Below are 17,191 nucleotides of genomic sequence, written 5' to 3'. Positions count from 1 at the left end.
ATGTTACTCCCGTTAGTACCCCAAGAAATGTTTCATTCACTTTTTCTTACTTGGAACACAGTAATATCACACATTTTCCAATGTGCAGGAGAATTTAAATTGGGATCCCAGTGAGTTTATAAGGAAGATGGAGAAACAATAAATGCTGGTTGATTAAAAAAAAGACAAACAGTGCTTGAGTAACTCAGTGGGTCAGTCAGCATCCCTGGACAGCATGGATAGGTGACAATTTGGGTCAGGCATCTTATAAGGAACATAGGAATGGTACCCCAGTGAGTTTACAGTTCAGAGACTCAACTGTAAGGATGGAGATGGTGTTTCTGCAGCTACACATAGGACTCAAATGATAAATTACCTCCCTGTTGCCAGAGTGATGGATGAGTCAGAGGAGGGACATTCTGAAAGGGGGAAAGTAAACATCAGTAGTCATTGAACACTTTGATAGATAGCATGGGTAGATAAACGAACCAGGTTCTGGAATATGAATTTAGGGAGTCAGGCATAGATTAAAGACAGGGCTCCTAATATTGTGCAGTAAATAAAGAGTATGATGCACTCCAGAGTGTAGGAACAGGAAGACGGGTCAGATAAAAACACGGCTGACAGGATGGTGTAGGATGGAGGCAGTTTTGGGTCATTCGGAGCATCTCCAGTGAAGGTGGGACCTATACATCATGGTGCGTTGTACCTGAAACCTGAATGCGTCCAATATCTTTACTGATGCTGTGGGAGAGATTTCAATCCAGTTGGCAGAGGACTGGACACAGAGCAGCTTAATTGGGGGCAAGCTTCAGTCAAATGTTGAAGGAAAACTGCGCAAACCCACCACTTGTAAGGCAAAGAAGTAAAGGGAACTAATAGTAGTAAACCAAATTACTGGGGGAAAATGCAACATGACAGTTAATAAGATGTATGAATCAATGGTCTGATTATTTTCACGGATTTGAACATTTAAAGAGACAAGTCTATTTTTTCTTCCCTGTTTTCCACAGCCTGGAGATAAAACATCAATGGGGAAAAACAACTGTACAACATATGAATGTAAGAAAATAGGGAGCCACTTTATTCCAAACATCTACAATCAATGGTGCCCTCGTTTGGATCATGACAACTGTGAGCTTGTAAGTTCGACTGGTCATGAATTAATATTTGTTCTACAATATTGCGTTGTACTTTCAATTATCTTCAATTAATGTTTATTCTCTTTGACAGGGAACAATACACATGGACAAGGATGGCTGTTGTCAGACTTGTAAGTAGCAGACTGACACAATTGCAGAATAACTCCCCGCACTTGAATTAGACAGAGCGGATTATTTAATCAAGTCTCAGCTCACTGAATTCTCCCCGCCTTGAGTTGCCATTAATAGGCTGACACTGAAGTGTCTGTATTTCATTGTTAAAGGAACAGGCAGAGAGATTCAATTGTCAGTGCGTCTGAGGTATCCAATCAATCTTTAATCATGATTGGTATCTCTGAGTGCAATCCGTCCATAACACTACTTCAGGTCACGCATTCCTGGTGAGTGTGACCCTTGCACACACACATTCATGGTGAGTGTGACCCTTGCACACCCACATTCATGGTGAGTGTGACTCTTACACACACATTCATGGTGAGTGTGACCCTTGCACATCCACATTCATGGCGAGTGTGACTTGCACACACATTCATGGTGAGTGTGAACCTTGCACACACATTCATGGTGAGTGTGACCCTTGCACACATTCATAGCAAGTGTGAACCTTGCACACACATTCATGGTGAGTGTGACCCTTACACACACATTCATGGTGAGTGTGAACCTTGCACACATATTCCTCTGGTGCGTATGACCTTTGCACACAAGACCATGGTGAGTGTGACCCTAGTGCACCCACTCCTGGTGAGTGTGAGCCTTGCACACTTATTCCTCTGGTGTGACCCTTGCACACGCATTCATGGTGAGGGTGACCTTGCGCACACATTGATCATAGAGAGAACGTGCATACTCCACACAGACAGCAGCCGGGATTGAGCCCAGGTCTCTGGTGCTGTGAGGCAGCAGCTCCACCAGCTGTGGCAGATGTACCGCTCTTTACTATTTTCATTAAGATGTTTATGACAAAACTCAACACTGCTTGGCTGGTGCAACGACATAACTTTTCCTTTCTACGGAGTTACACTGCTCCTGAATATCTGGGGTTCAATGTAGGTGACTATAGAAAGGGATGGAAGGGGAAAATATTTTTTCTCCTTTGCCTCCCCACAAATAAAGAAAATCTCTGCAAAATAATATATCCGACCAATGTAAAATCAGGTGATATTCTGATCTTAAAATTCTCCCCTTAACCCTCATGCTCCTTCATAGGTTGAAGTCATTTGTGAATCTTAATTCAAGTTTGTTGATCCTTATTTCTGATTGCATTTGCAGGTATTCCAAAGACATGCAGTGTTAAAAAGATCCTGACCCACATCAATCACAAGGGATGCCGATCACAACAAGAAATGCCGATGACCTCCTGTGCAGGGCGCTGTATGACCTCTTCAGTGTACGTATCAACACTAAATTCATAGAATATAGAACGGTATAACACAGGAACAAAATCCATAACGCCCCCCCATTTCCCAGCCTAGCTAAAAATCCCATGATCGTATCCTCCTCCTCTATCACCCCCGGCGGCTCACCATCCACTTTGTAAAAAACAATTGCCTTGCACCTCTCCTTTAAACTTTATCCCTCACCCCTCAAAGCTATGCCCTCTAGTATTTGATATTCCCATCTTGGGAAAAAGGTTCTCACTGCCTCATCATTTTATACATTTCTATCAGGTCTTCTCTGAACTTCCGGCATTCCAGTGAAAACAATCCAAGTCTGTCCAACTTCTTTTTAATTGCTAATACCCCTAATGCAGGCATTAATTTGATAAACCTCCTCTGCACCCTCTCCAAAGCTTCCATCTCCTTCCTGTAATGGGGCAGCCAGAACTGCACACAATACTACAAATTCAGCCTTACCAATGTCCTAAAAAGCTGCAGCATGGCTTCCAGACTCTTATATTCAATGCCCCAACTAATTACTATTTACTATGCTGTCTATTTGTGTTGCCACTTTCCAGGAGATATGAACTTGGACCCCAAGATCCCTCTGTCCATCAATGTTGCTTAATGAATTCCATTAATTATACATTTTCCCTTGACATTCAACCTCCCATTGTGCAAGATTGAAAACCGCCTCAAACCTGTCACACCATGTAATGTGATCATGGCTCATCTCCCCTTGGCCTCAACTCCTCTTCTGTGCCAGTTCCACATCAAACTCAATTCCCTAATGGTTCTATAAATGATCTGCCTCCACATTAATTCCTTCCATTGATCCGACCTCTGCAGCCATCCAGGCGTGAGAATCCCAGAGAATCCTCTCCCTCTGCCTGTAAATATTCCGATGCACCTCAGTTGTAAAAAGCTGCTCATTATTATTGTAAAGATGTTTAGGTGTTTAAGGGGAGAGATAGGTGCAAACCCAGGTGGGGCACAAAGGGGGGGAGAGTGGGGTGAAGAGAATGGGGTGGCTAGGAGTCGAGAGGGGCAACAGTAACCACCTATTTCCAGGGCCAGCCTTAGGAGGTGCGGGGCCCAATTGGGAACAATTTTGGTGAGCCCCAGGTTCCCAGCCAAGGTCTGTAGAATCATAGACATATAAATACAGGCTATTATAGACTTTATATCTCCATGGTAGAATGGAAAGTAATCAAAATGTGCGCTTAAAAAGTGCCTGCGAGTTAAGGGACCAAACAGATCTACTCGAGCCGAGAGTAGATTACTCTAGCGCGGGGCCCCCTTAGGCGTGGGGTCCAATTGGGAGCAATTGGTCCAATTGGCTTAAGGCCGGCCCTGCCTATTTCTGCTCTTCCACCTACATCCTTCCCCTCGCTTCACAAATTGCCACTCTTCAACTTTTACACTTACCTAAACGTGCACCTTTAGTCTTTTCATCTCAGACCTTCGTCCCCCATCCAAGTATTAAAATCTCCCCTCACCTGTTTCATCCCATTACCTGCCAGGCCTTCTCCTGCCCTTCCTCTCATTCACCTTTCATTCCCTCCTCTACAATCAGTCTGAAGAAGGGTTCAGACCCGATACAACACTTATCCATGCTCTCCAGTTGTTGTCTATCCTCCAGCACTTTGCACCCCTGAGTGAGTGATTGACTGAGTGATTGACATGTGAAGGAGTGTTACCAGTAATTCCACGTGTATTGAACGTGTTAACACATTGTTTTTAGAGAACTGTGCCCTTGTCTATCCAGAATCAATATTCTGAGTATTCTTTCCTCTCTTGTTCTACGACAGGTATTCTTCCGAAGCAAATATGATTTCACATAACTGTAGCTGCTGTAAGGAGTTGGAAACCAGCAAGAAAAACATCACCTTACTTTGTCCAGGCAGTAAGACAACTACGTTCACCTACACTTACGTCACCAAGTGTGGGTGTGTGCCCACAAAATGTGAGCCACTCATAAAACAAGTGGCGGAACCCCCAGCTCGTGACACAGCCCAAAAAACACTGAACAAGAACGAAGGCTAGAGATTTCTTGAATGGTGCCAGAAACTGAGAAATCGATTAGTTTCAAATAGAAAGATATTATGAGCTGTAAATGCTTGAAACTGTTTCTACCTTCTTTAAACATTGTAATATAGTTTTATCGATTTCTTAATCAATTCTAAAGGATCTACTAAGCCAAAAAATATGAAACTTCATTTCTAAGTTCTTGTTAGGGTTACAGAGCTACTAATCTGCTTGCTAAGTAATGGGACAAAATGGGCCATTCACTAAGATTAAATGGAGCAACCTGCTGCTTGATCTTTGCTGGGTTCCATCATTTTTGCAGTGTTTTTCCCAGATGCTTTGAGAGAAATGTATTTGCCAGAAGTCATAGAATAACTCCATGAGCTGGTTACACAGCTGTGGTGATTTGGTGGCATTTGAAGGGCTGTTATCAGCAACACATTGCTTTTTGAGAACTATGCCCTAGGAGCATACTTTTTAAGACCATATTTAAACAGCATCGTGCAATAATCTCCTACCTTCAGGTTACCGGAAAATGAAGTTTCATTTCATCCTTAGTATTTCTACACTCACTCTAATTACAAGAACACTTTGAATTAGTTGCTGTAATAATCATCAATAAAAATTAATCTGCATTTATTGTCTGCACTTTCATTGACTGGTTTTAACGCTGACACTGAACCTTGTATTCCATTTGACGCGGATGAGGTGTGGAGGGAATACCTTGTGTTACACCTGTACCCTGAATCTGGCGTCACTTGGGGACCAACTCAGATAGGAACAGACACAGAATAAAACATCTCGTAGAACCGCGGAAGTTTCCCAAAGAAGTCGGTTTATTTAAGGCCTTAATGCCCCTGTCCCACTTAGGAAACCTGAACGGAAACCTCTGGAGACTTTGCGCCCCACCCAAGGTTTCCGTGCGGTTCCCGGAGGTTTTTGTCAGTCTCCCTACCTGCTTCCACTACCTGCAACCTCCGGCAACCACCTGCAACCTCCGGGAACCGCACGGAAACCTTGGGTGGGGCGCAAAGTCTCCAGATGTTTCCGTTCAGGTTTCCTAAGTGGGACAGGGGCATAACAGTATGAGAAACCCAAAATGTTTCAAAGATTCACGACACCCACAGCATTTTTATATTCTCACCACACAATATCGTCATATGTGCAAATGCACAGTGAAATATTTTTTCTTATATACAATCCAGTACAGTATTCCCATACCCAAGAATATCCTTGATTTTAGCAAGTGCACATAAATAGTATACTAGCTCGCATGTAAGTGGCTCACTCTAGTTCTTATGAGCGGTTCCCAATCCGGGCAAGCTGCAGGCTGCTGCAGGGCCTCCAGAAGTCGTCTTCCTTGGATGCAACATCCCTTTCCTCGCCCGCCCACCTTTGTACCTCAGGAGCACCTCCTGTGGCTGACCTAGAGGATCCTCAATTCCTCACTTCACTTCCCTCTTCCTCAGACCTCACTTCCCTCTCCTTCTGGCCTTTATCACTTAATAGTGCTTCTTTGAGCAAACCACAATTAGTAGTACTAAAGCAAACTACTAAAGATGCTGGAAACCTAAAATCAGAACTTGCTGAAAGTGCTCGGTAGCTCAGGGTACAACCAATATTCATTACGTTTCAGTCAATGTGATGAAGGATCAGTCCTGAAAGGTTCGGTCTGATTTTCTCTCCACAGAGGCTGCTAGTCCTGCTGAATATTTCCACATTGTCTGTGTTTAGTCAGTGAGGCCACACCCAGTGCACTCTGCACAGATCTAATCACATAGGAGAGATTTGCTGGGAGTCAGAGTTAATTTATAGAGAAGTTGAGAAAACATAGACTGAAGAAGGATAATGCTTCCTGGTGGGGGTGAATGGTGCAGGTAGGGGAAGGCCGGTGCAGAGCAAGAATCACAGCCTATACCACAAGGCAAAGAATGGACAATGTATGGGGGCAAATCCAACCACCACAGGAGACTTGTTGTCAATTTGCTGGAGGCAATTTGCTTCTTGTTTCCCTTTGACATGGAGAACAGTTGAAGAGCAAGGTAGGGAGCTCTGGCATTGTTGGCTTCTTCCAACATGGGGCAGCCTTGCACTGTCAGAGTGGTGAACATTGGGAAGAGTACACCACGTTCACATGGAAAGGCAGCGTCAGCGACTTCTGAATTTAGCTGTGAGCCGAGGTTGTGTTTGTCTCTTGTTCCGTCAAGGTCTCAGAAGTCACTTCAGATTACAGAGGGGCTAAGGAAAATTTCAAGTGGTTGAGTTATAGAGAGCAACAGCTGACTAGAACTGACACCCAGGTGTTAAAAGATCGATTCCAGAGACCTGCAAGTGATTCGAGAGACAGGCAGAAATCTGTGATCTTAGAAGGGCTTCATCACATTTCGTGAAAAGTACCGAAGGTGGCCTGAAATAATGGATAATGTATTGGTGGGAGGGGGGGGGCAACTCCAACCACCACCGGCGGCCTGTGGTCAGCGGAGAGAGGCATTTCGCCTCTTGCTTCCCTTGGACATGAATACTACAGATAACCCCGGCGTTGGATTCCAGAGTGGTGCCCATTCGGGTCTGAGGATTCTGTGGAAATGGCCTCATCTGTGGAAATTGCAGTAAGGTCTGGGGGGCATTTCTCATGACGAGTGAGAAATAGGCGACACAAGTGATCGTAGATGTTCAGACTCTTGAGCGAAAATAAATCCTTGAGGATCTCAGTGGGTCAGGATCTCAGTAGACCAGGCAACATGGTAGTGGGAACTGATTCTCCCGCTCAACTGCTCACTAGAAGAAACAACCGATCCGAAAGACGCCCGGTAATCTCCAAGAGCTCAAAATGGCCATCAAATCTGAAGATAAAGCAGAGGTGGCCAGAGAGAGATCACCCCGGCCCAGTGTCCCGCCACAGCCCCTTCACCCAGAGCCTGTCGTGTATTCGCTGTGCTAAAGACTGGGTCATTCCCAATCCTGGGAAAGTGCGCCAACAATCCTCCAACGGCCACTTCTGTGGGAAGGAGCTGGAGTCCTGCATCACTTCTCCCGCGAAATGTTGCGCCCTCAGTACTTCCACTCCCAAATATGTCGCTTCCCCATCAGCACTTCCACCCACAGCCTGATGAGAATGCTACATGTAACCCTGGCGCTGGATTCCAGAGAGGTGCCTGTGGACGTTGGAGTCAGGTCTGGGGAGCGCTGATCAGGACGGGCGAGAAACAAGGACATCAGTCACTGTATATGACTGGATACTTTAAAGGCAGAAATAGATTCTTGATTAGTACGGGTGCCTGGGGTTACGGCGAGAAGGCGGGGGAATGGGGTTGAGAGGGAGAGATAGATCCGCTATGATTGAATGGTGGAGTAAACAATGAACTGAATGGCCTAATTCTGCTCCTAACACTTATGAATTTATGAATATATCAGATGTTATTAATCCTGAGCACAAATACATCGTTGAGGAAGTCAAAGGCACCGGCAGCATCGGAGGGGCAACTGGTTGCCCTCTCGACTGCTCATTCGACAGTGACACCGAACTTGTCCTCACAGCCACCTAGACTCAACAGCACACAAAAGCAAATGATCCATAAATTATACATAAATCCTAAAACGGGCATTAGCGCAACATTACATGATTTGAATATAATCCACGATGGCGCAAGAGGTGCAAGTGATGTTCGGTTACTGATCCGGAATGTACCCCGCTCTGTCTGCCGGCCAGGTGCCCGGGAAGTGGTGGCAATGTGGAATTACAGTGGGGAGTATACGGTGTCAGAGGGAAATTATAGAGATGTGTAAACATTGACCGAGGAAGGATAATGACCGGGAAGCACAACCTACATAACTGGGCAAAGAATGGACAATGTACGGGGGCAACCCCAACCACCACAGGAGGCTTGTGGTCAACGAATGGAGGCTTTTCCCCTCTTGTTTCCCTTTGACATGGGGATATGTTGAAGAGCAAGGTAGGGAGCTCGGGCATTGTTGGCTTCTACCAACAAGGTGCCGCCTTGCACTGTCAGAATGGCAAATCTTGATACATACAACTCCATACAGGAATGGCCTACTCCTGCACCTAATTTCTATGTTTCTATGTTTCTATACAAATAAAATCACCCCGTCAGCAGCTTCTGCGTTTGGCTGTGAACAGAGGTTATGTTTCTCTCTTGCTCAATCAAGGTCTCATAAGTCACTTTCTAATACAGATGGGGAAAGGAGAATCTCAAGTGGTTGCGTTATGGAGAGCAACAGCTGACTAGAACTGATCCTCCGGTGCTGAAAGATTCACTGCAGGAAGATGCAAGTGATCGGAAAGACGCCCGGTAATCTCCTAGAGCTCAAAATGGTTTAATCAAATCTGAAGATAAGACAGATGTACCAGAGGTGGCCTGAGAGAGGTCACCCCCGGCCCAGTGTCCCATCACACCGACCCAGTGTCCCACCACAGACCCATCACCCCGGCCCAGGGTCCCACCACAGACCCATCACCCCGGGCCTGCCGTTTAGTCGTTGTGCTAAAGACTGTGTCATTCTCTTCCCTGAGAAAGTGCACAAACGTCCCTCCAACGGCCACTGCTGCGGGAATGAGCTGGAGTCCGGCATCGGTGAGCTCCACGTCCTCACACAACCCACGTGAGGATCTCAGCAACTCAGCGTGTTGAGCAGCATCTGTGGGGGGAGCAGGAATGGCCATCCCATTGTGCATCGCTCCCTCAGCACTCACAGTCCCACAATGTGGCATCACTTTAATAGGGAGGTTTCACGGCCCATGACCCGTACTGTTGCTACACTACTCCAAATGGAGTACACGCGATGAACAGCAGGTAGGCACTTACCGTTGTTTCCAGCGCACCCGCTGAAATTATCAATTTTTGCGCTGTAAATAATTATGGAAAGCGGGATAAGCGTGAGAGACATTTAGCCTACATCAGAATTCCAAAAGTGAGGAGAAATGACGGTAGATAGAAGCGAGAGCTGAAGGGGGGAGGACAACAGCCAGAGTGCTTGGCGAACATTGGCCATTTGCTCACTGCATTTCGTCAACTAAGGCATTATTTGTGTTTTTCTTGATTCCTTTGGCATCTAAAAAGTTTCAGAAGTGATGAATCTGGCTGTAAATTGTTAAAATCGCCCATGGTTGTCAAGTAGGTTTTTACATACAAAAAGAAAACGCCTCTGAAGCAAAATTTACAGCCAGATTTATCACTTCTGAGACTTTTTAGACACCAAAGGAATCAAGAAAAAACACAAATAATGCCTTAGTGTTGATGAAATGCAGTGAGCAAACGCGATAATTCCCAATATTTTTACTTCCGATATCTGCACGGCCAATGTTCGCCAAGCACTTTAGATGCTGTTGTCCCTTCAGCTCTCGCTTCTCTTTACCTTCATTTCGCTTCACTTTTGGAATTCTAAAGTTGGGTACATGTCTCCCACACTTACCCCGACTTCCACAATTTTTTACAGTTCAAAAATTCAACCTTTTGGCGGTTTTTAACAGGTAGAAAAGTACGCGTTTCTTGCATTAATAACATATACCGGAAGTTACGGATGTCCTCCAGATGGATTGAGCGGCCCCGTGCGTCAAGCCCTATGAACCAGTGACCTTACGTGCAACCCCCCTATACCTGCCCTTCCACGGTGTCAAACCCCCCCAGCGCTTCTCCCGTGAAGTGGCGCAGCCTCAGTATTTCCCCTCCTAAATATGGCGCTTCCCCCATCAGCACCGCTCTTTCCACCAAAGATACTAGAGGAGTCAGGTCTGGGGAGCGTTCATCAGGACGGGCGAGAAACAAGGACGCAAGTGACTGTAGATGACTGGATACTTTAAAGACAGATAGATTCTTGATTAGTGTGTATGGCAGAGGTTATGGGGAGAAGGTAGGAGAATGAGAGGGGGAGATAGATCAGCCATGATGTTATGGTGGAGTAAACGACAGAATGAATGGCCTAATTCTGCTCCTATCACTTCTGACCTTCTCACTCGACAGTGGAACAGAACCTGTCTCCGCACTAACGGCTCCTTTTAAAAGCTCCCGCGCTTGCTCCATTCTCCCGGGGGGTGAATGGAGGAAGTGGGGTGCGGGGTAACTCCAACCACCGCAGGAGGCTTGTGGTCAACAATGGGAGGCATTTCGCTTCTTGCTTCCCGTTGACATGGAGATGAGTTGAAGAGCAAGGTAGGGAGCTCGGGCATTGTTGGCTTCAGTCAAACCCTCAGAAGTCGCTTTCGGATTACAGAGGGGCTAAGGAGCATTTCAAGCTGGCAACCGGACACAGATTGGTCATTCGACCATGCGGCGCTCCCTCAGAAGTTCCTCAGCACCTATCCTCCAACAGCGTGGTGTTGCCTCAGTACCTCCCGCAGTGTGGCTCTCCCTCAGCATTTCCCCAACCTGGTCATCCCACATAACCTGGCCTCGCACTCCCGGCTCCTGTTTAAATCTCCCGTGCTGCTCCACATCTCAGCTGTGTTCTCCCTGTTTTTCCGAACTCAAATCAAGTATATTGTACACACGAGTTACAGGTGAGTTTCAGGTACAATGGGATTTGATTGCAGGAGCATCACAGCCACCAAGACTCAAACAACGCACAAAAACAAATTATGCATTATAGCTTTCATAGCAAAAGTATTTGAGTATAGGAGCAGGGAGGTTCAACTGCAGTTGTACAGGGTCTTGGTGAGACCACACCTGGAGTATTGCGTACAGTTTTGGTCTCCAAATCTGAGGAAGGACATTATTGCCATAGAGGGAGTGCAGAGAAGGTTCACCAGACTGATTCCTGGGATGTCAGGACTGTCTTATGAAGAAAGACTGGATAGACTTGGTTTATACTCTCTAGAATTTAGGAGATTGAGAGGGGATCTTATAGAAACTTACAAAATTCTTAAGGGGTTGGACAGGCTAGATGCAGGAAGATTGCTCCCGATATTGGGGAAGTCCAGGACAAGGGGTCACAGCTTAAGGATAAGGGGGAAATCCTTTAAAACCGAGATGAGAAGAACTTTTTTCACACAGAGAGTGGTGAATCTCTGGAACTCTCTGCCACAGAGGGTAGTCGAGGCCAGTTCATTGGCTATATTTAAGAGGGAGTTAGATGTGGCCCTTGTGGCTAAGGGGATCAGAGGGTATGGAGTGAAGGCAGGTACGGGATACTGAGTTGGATGATCAGCCATGATCATATTGAATGGCGGTGCAGGCTCGAAGGGCCGAATGGCCTACTCCTGCACCTAATTTCTATGTTTCTATGTTTTAAGAAACGGACATTGGTGCAAAAAAGCACAATGAGAAAACAAATCTATGACATGCAGGAGGTGCAAGTTCTGTTCCGTTGCTGATGCGTAATGTTTCTCCGCTCTGTCTGCCCGTCAGGTACCAAGTGGAGGGAATGTGGAAGTGTTATCGTGGGGAGAATACGGGGTCAGAGTGAATTTATAGAGATGCGTAAAAATTGACCAAGGAAGGATAATGCCCAGAAAGCACAAATCTAACCACTGGGTAAAGAATGGACAATGTACGGCGGCAACTCCAACCACCATACGAGGCTTGTGGTCAATGAAGGGAGGCATTTTGCCGTTTGTTTCCCTTTGCCATGGAGATGAGTTGAAGAGCAAGGTAGGGGGCTGAAGCATTGTTGACTTCTACCAACATGGGGCAGCCTTGCACTGTCAGAATGGTGAACCTTGAGAGGAGTTCACATGGAATGGCCCTGTCAGCGGCTTCTGTATTTAGCCGCGACCACAGGTTGTGTTTGCCTCTTGCTCAGTCAAGGTCTCAGAGGTCGCTTTCAGATTACAGAGGGGGCGAAGGAAAATGTCGAATGTTTGAGTTATGGAGAGTAACAGCTGACTAGAACTGCCCCCCATGTGTTAAAGGATCGACTGCAGAAACCTGCAAGTGATCCGACAGACAGGTAGAAATCTCCGTGTGCTCAGAAGGGCTTCATCATCACATTTGGGGGGGAAATACCAGAGGTGGCCTGAGAGAGGTCACCCCTGGGTCAGCGAGTCCACGGCGTCGCCACCCCTGGGGCCCGCGGTGGAGTCACTGCGCTCAAAAACAGATTATGCTCATCCCTTGGGGGGAATGGCTGATACTAGCTCAACCTCGCCTCCAACCTGCACCCGTGGGCGGGAGGTGGGGTATGAGGAAGAAAATGGTAGGATCGGTTGATTGGAAAGTGAGGGTTTGACAGGGATACAGAGGAAGAAATGGTTACCTAAAATGGGAATAATTCAAGGATTAGATTTGTAATATTGCCGGCAGCTGTACCCCGCCCACGCCCCCACATCAGTTTCACAGCTAGACGGTCCCGGGATGGAGGCCAGACACAGATTATTCAATCAGGTCCATCACTCCTGGTCGACACGTGGCCTCTTTATATTTTTCATTTTACACTGCCTGGGTGTTTTCAATTAACTTTAATAATTTTAAGTCTTCTGATTTTAATAAAGATCTATCTTACTTTATTTAATTGTCCCATTACAAAGTCCCTGGATCTTGACGTTTAACGCCCGGGCATTGTTGACCTTTACCAATAGGGGGCAACCTTGCTCTGCACGAACGGCGAACCTTGGCAGGAGTACATTCTGTACACACGGAAAAGCACCGTCAGCGGCTTCTGTGTTTAGCTGTGAACAGAACTTGTTCATTCTTGCTCAATCAAGGTCCCAGAAGTCGCTTTCTGATGCAGATGGGCAAATGAGAATTTCAAGTGGTTGAGTTATGGAGAGCAACAGCTGACTAGAACTGGCCCCGCTGCTGAAAGATCCCCTGCAGGGCTATGCACCAGTTCCACCTGCCTGCATTTGGCCCATATTCCTCTAAACCTGTACCTATCTCACTGTTTCTCATGTGCTGCACCTGTTGATCAGCGCCTGACTCTACTGTGGAATGTAATTAGGAATGTAATTTAGCCAAACCTTATTCATACTTAATTCAATTTAAAGCATAAATGTTGCATTCAAGTGTAAGTTAAAAGACTCGCTACAGTATGTTAATCTCCAGGAGCTCATAAGGGCTTCACCAAAGCTTGAGAAATGGCTGGCCTGAGAGAGGTCACCCCCCCCCCCCCTTCCCCCGGCCCAGCTTCCCACCTCAGCCCCATCACCCCGGGCCTGTCGCAGAGTCGCTGTGCTAAAGGCTGGATCATTCTCATCCCTGGGAAAGCGCATCCCTAATATCACAGCCATGCCTCCAACTTCCACCCCTGTGGGAATGAGCTGTATAAGTGCCATTCACCTCCTCAAGCAATCTACTGGAGGGACTCAGCGATTCAGCGTGTTGAGCAGCATCTGTGGGTGGAGAACAGGAAGTATGGAGGGGCAGGTCCTTGCTTCAGGACTGAGAGTAGAGAGGGGGAACAGCCAGAATAGGATGGAGACGGGGAGCCTGGAACATGCTGGGTAAGGTAGTTGAAAATGAGAGATTGATTGGAAGGAGAGAGAGATGTTGGGGGGAGGGGGATAAGAGATAAGGGCAGGGTTGCCAACATTGGGTTAGAGTTGAGAGTGAAACATTACGAGGGAATATAGTGACCGAGGGGGTGAGGGTGTTGGAGGGGCGCAAAACAACTAATGGAACGTTCTTATCTTGCAAAATCCAATGTCTGCCTGGACCTGCTCAATTTAAGGAACATTGCCCGCGATCCCATACTGGGTTCTCCAGCTCAACGACTGATGTCTCATCAAACCCATGCTGCCCTGCCTGTACCCCAGCAGCTTTTGCAGCCACAGGTCCGTTCACCTCCTGCGGTCCAGAAACAACTACAATTGAAGCGTGATGCACAAAAAATGATTTTTTGACATGTCCAGTAAGCCACTTGAACCTCTCTCCAGTGGACAAGTTGTTTGCCTCCAGACTAACAAGGGCTATGGCCGACTGGGTCACATCCACGGCCTTGCTAAAGAACCGCTCTCTTACCTGGTAAGCGCGGACGGAGGCATCTACAGACGCAAAGATCAACATCTCCTTCCTGTGAAGGAACCACGTCCTGCGGCTCCGTATCCAGAGGTTTTACCTTCCCGCTACTGGGCCGACTGCTCAACAACCGGAGACTGTGTCCCCCGCGGCCTCTCCACGGCGTTCAGCGCCCAGCTCGCCTATTTCACCACCTCCACTCGGCGGGTCTCCGGTGCCCAGTTACTTCACCGGTGAAAGGAGACGCGGATTTGTACCACACGTGCACCGCAGGCCACCCCTTAGATACGGTGATTTTGTGTAACCATCTATGCTTCCCCATATGCGTTATTACCGTTTCGGCTACTGTATTTTTTAGCCACCATGTATTCACGTATCTATGCTTTATTTTGTTTCTACAAGGAAGGATGTAGATTGGTTACTTCTTACTAACCAATTGTAGTGCTTGTTAGTAGAAGCTTGGCCTACTATGCGATTTACATTATCAGAAGTTTGCCTACGTAATTTAGACTGAGTAACTACTAGTTACTACAACACCCTGCAGACGAATGCTGTATGAGTACTTTAATAAATATGTGTTGCACCTTGACGTGTGCACGGCTCGACTCATTACACTCGTGTACTAGCAGGTGTATGCAGTCAAGTCGCGTTTATTGTCATTAGCACAAGTACCCCGAGGCACAGGTATAATGAAAATCTTGCTTGCAGCTAGAGAATGTGGAAACACTATTGTGGGGAGAATAGCTGTCTGTGTGAATTTACTAACAGAAGGTTAGTAAATATTGACAAAATGCCTGCTGCTGGGGTTGAATTGAGAAAGTGGGAAGAATCTGGTGCGGAATCCCAAACTAGACCACTGGGTAAAGGATGGACAGTGTACTAGGCCGATGGACAACTACAATTATCACAGGAGGCTTGTGGTCAACCACGAGAAGCATTTCCCCTCTTGATTCTCTTTGACATGGAGAATCATTGTATGTCAGCTTCATCCACTCATGGAGGTTGTAGTCATAGACTTTGGCATCTTGTCCAAAGACTTGCATGTCATCCACTATCCCAACTGCTCCTTTGCAGTCGTGGTAAGTCTCACCCAATTTTCTGCTGGAAGACATCGTGGCTCACTTGAAGGGAGGTACTGAAATCGGTATTTTCCAAAGGGAGTATTGAAAGTTGTGAGCATCGAAAACTCTTCATCGATTTTAATATTCCAATATACATTCCTTGCACCTAGCTTGGTGAACACCTTGGCTCCAGCTAATGAAGGAGTTATTTCTTCAGGTATGCGGTAATGATCTCTCTTCAAGACTCTGTTAAGATCACGAGGATCAAGGCATATCCTCAGTCTGCCATTGGGCCATTCCTTCACTTCGATGTGGTTGGCCCAATATGTTGGTTTGTCAACTTTGACAATGATTCCCTTCTTTTACATTGTCTCCAACTCTGCTTTGAGTTTATCTTTCAGTTCGAGTGGAATTCGGTGTGCAGTTTGGATGCAGTATAGATTCACTGATGGATCTTGAGTACTGTGGTACTCGAGTCCTCAAAGTAGCCGATGGCGTCATCAAAGCAATCAGGATACATTGCCATGAGATCATATGTGTTGGTGAATACTGCTCAGATGCTGTAGATGGTGGTGAGAGTTGTTGGGGACATGGGGTGCTTTCTTGGCCATGACTTCAATATGGGTGGTCCAGGACACATTGACTCCTGGTGATATTTACTCCTAGGAACTTACAGCTTTCAAATATCTCTTCTTTGGCACCATCAATGCATACCACTATGTATGTGTACCATTTCGCTTCCTGAAGTCAATCACAATCTCCTTTGTTTCACTGACATTGAAAGGAAGGTTGTTATCTTGACAGCAGGTCACGAGTTTCTCAATCTCCTTCCCGTACTCTGTCTCATCATAATTTGTTATCTGGCCCACAGTGGTGGTGTCATCCACGAATTTGTAGACTGAGTTCGATTTGTACTTGGCTGTACAGTTGTGGATGTACAAGGAGTAGAGAAGGGGGCTCGGTTTTGCGGATTATACCTTAGCTCTCGAAGGCATTAAACATAGAAACATAGAAAATAGGTGCAGGAGTAGGCCATTCGGCCCTTTGAGCCTGCACCACAATTCAATATGATCATGGCTGATCGTCCAACTCAGTATCCTGTACCTGCCTTCTCTCCATACCCCCTGATCCCTTTAGCTACAAGGGCCACATCTAACTCACTCTTAAATATAGCCAATGAACTGGCCTCAACTACCTTCTGTGGCAGAGAGTTCCAGAGATTCTCTGAAAAATGTTTTTCTCATCTCGGTCCTAAAGGATTTCCCCTTTATCCTTAAACTGTGACTCCTTGTCCTGGACTTCCCCCAACACCGGGAACAATCTTCCTGCATCTAGCCTGTCCAACCCCTTAAGAATTTTGTAAGTTTCTATTAACCCTCGAAAAGTATAGCAATATATGCAAGGGTTGGCCCTTGGTTCGAGATGATTTGCAAATGTATCTAAGATAACATTTGCTCGTGCTCAAATGTCCAACTATTATCCAACTCTATTCCCTTCTCTCACATCCAAAGAAGCAGGTAGATAGCTTTCTCACTCTCACCAACATTCTTGAAACACATTGTTGATTTTTGTCTAAATCTGACGAAGGCATTCGTTATATCAGCTGTTTCGCAGTCTATTAGTGGTGCTAGAACAGACATGTTCATTGCAGCTATGTCTGTTGTGAAGTTCAC

At 46.3% G+C, this 17,191-nt stretch overlaps 1 protein-coding gene across 1 annotated transcript in view; it reads left to right on the top strand.

Moving 5' to 3' along the window:
• The window catches only part of LOC116984416 (mucin-2-like), a 103,745-nt gene extending 98,575 nt beyond the window's left edge, over positions 1-5,170 (top strand). The window contains exons 84-87 of the mRNA XM_033038569.1: positions 993-1,121; positions 1,213-1,252; positions 2,415-2,532; positions 4,333-5,170. Of these exons, the coding sequence (XP_032894460.1) occupies positions 993-1,121; positions 1,213-1,252; positions 2,415-2,532; positions 4,333-4,567 (522 nt within the window). The 3' untranslated portion in view covers positions 4,568-5,170. The remainder of the gene's footprint in view (positions 1-992; positions 1,122-1,212; positions 1,253-2,414; positions 2,533-4,332) is intronic.
• Positions 5,171-17,191: the final 12,021 nt, after the last annotated feature.

The sequence above is a fragment of the Amblyraja radiata genome, chromosome 20 (genome assembly GCF_010909765.2).
Source record: "Amblyraja radiata isolate CabotCenter1 chromosome 20, sAmbRad1.1.pri, whole genome shotgun sequence".
Classification (NCBI taxonomy): domain Eukaryota; kingdom Metazoa; phylum Chordata; class Chondrichthyes; order Rajiformes; family Rajidae; genus Amblyraja; species Amblyraja radiata.
Note: the sequence above shows the minus strand (reverse complement) of the source record. Positions and strands in the feature narration are given on the sequence as shown.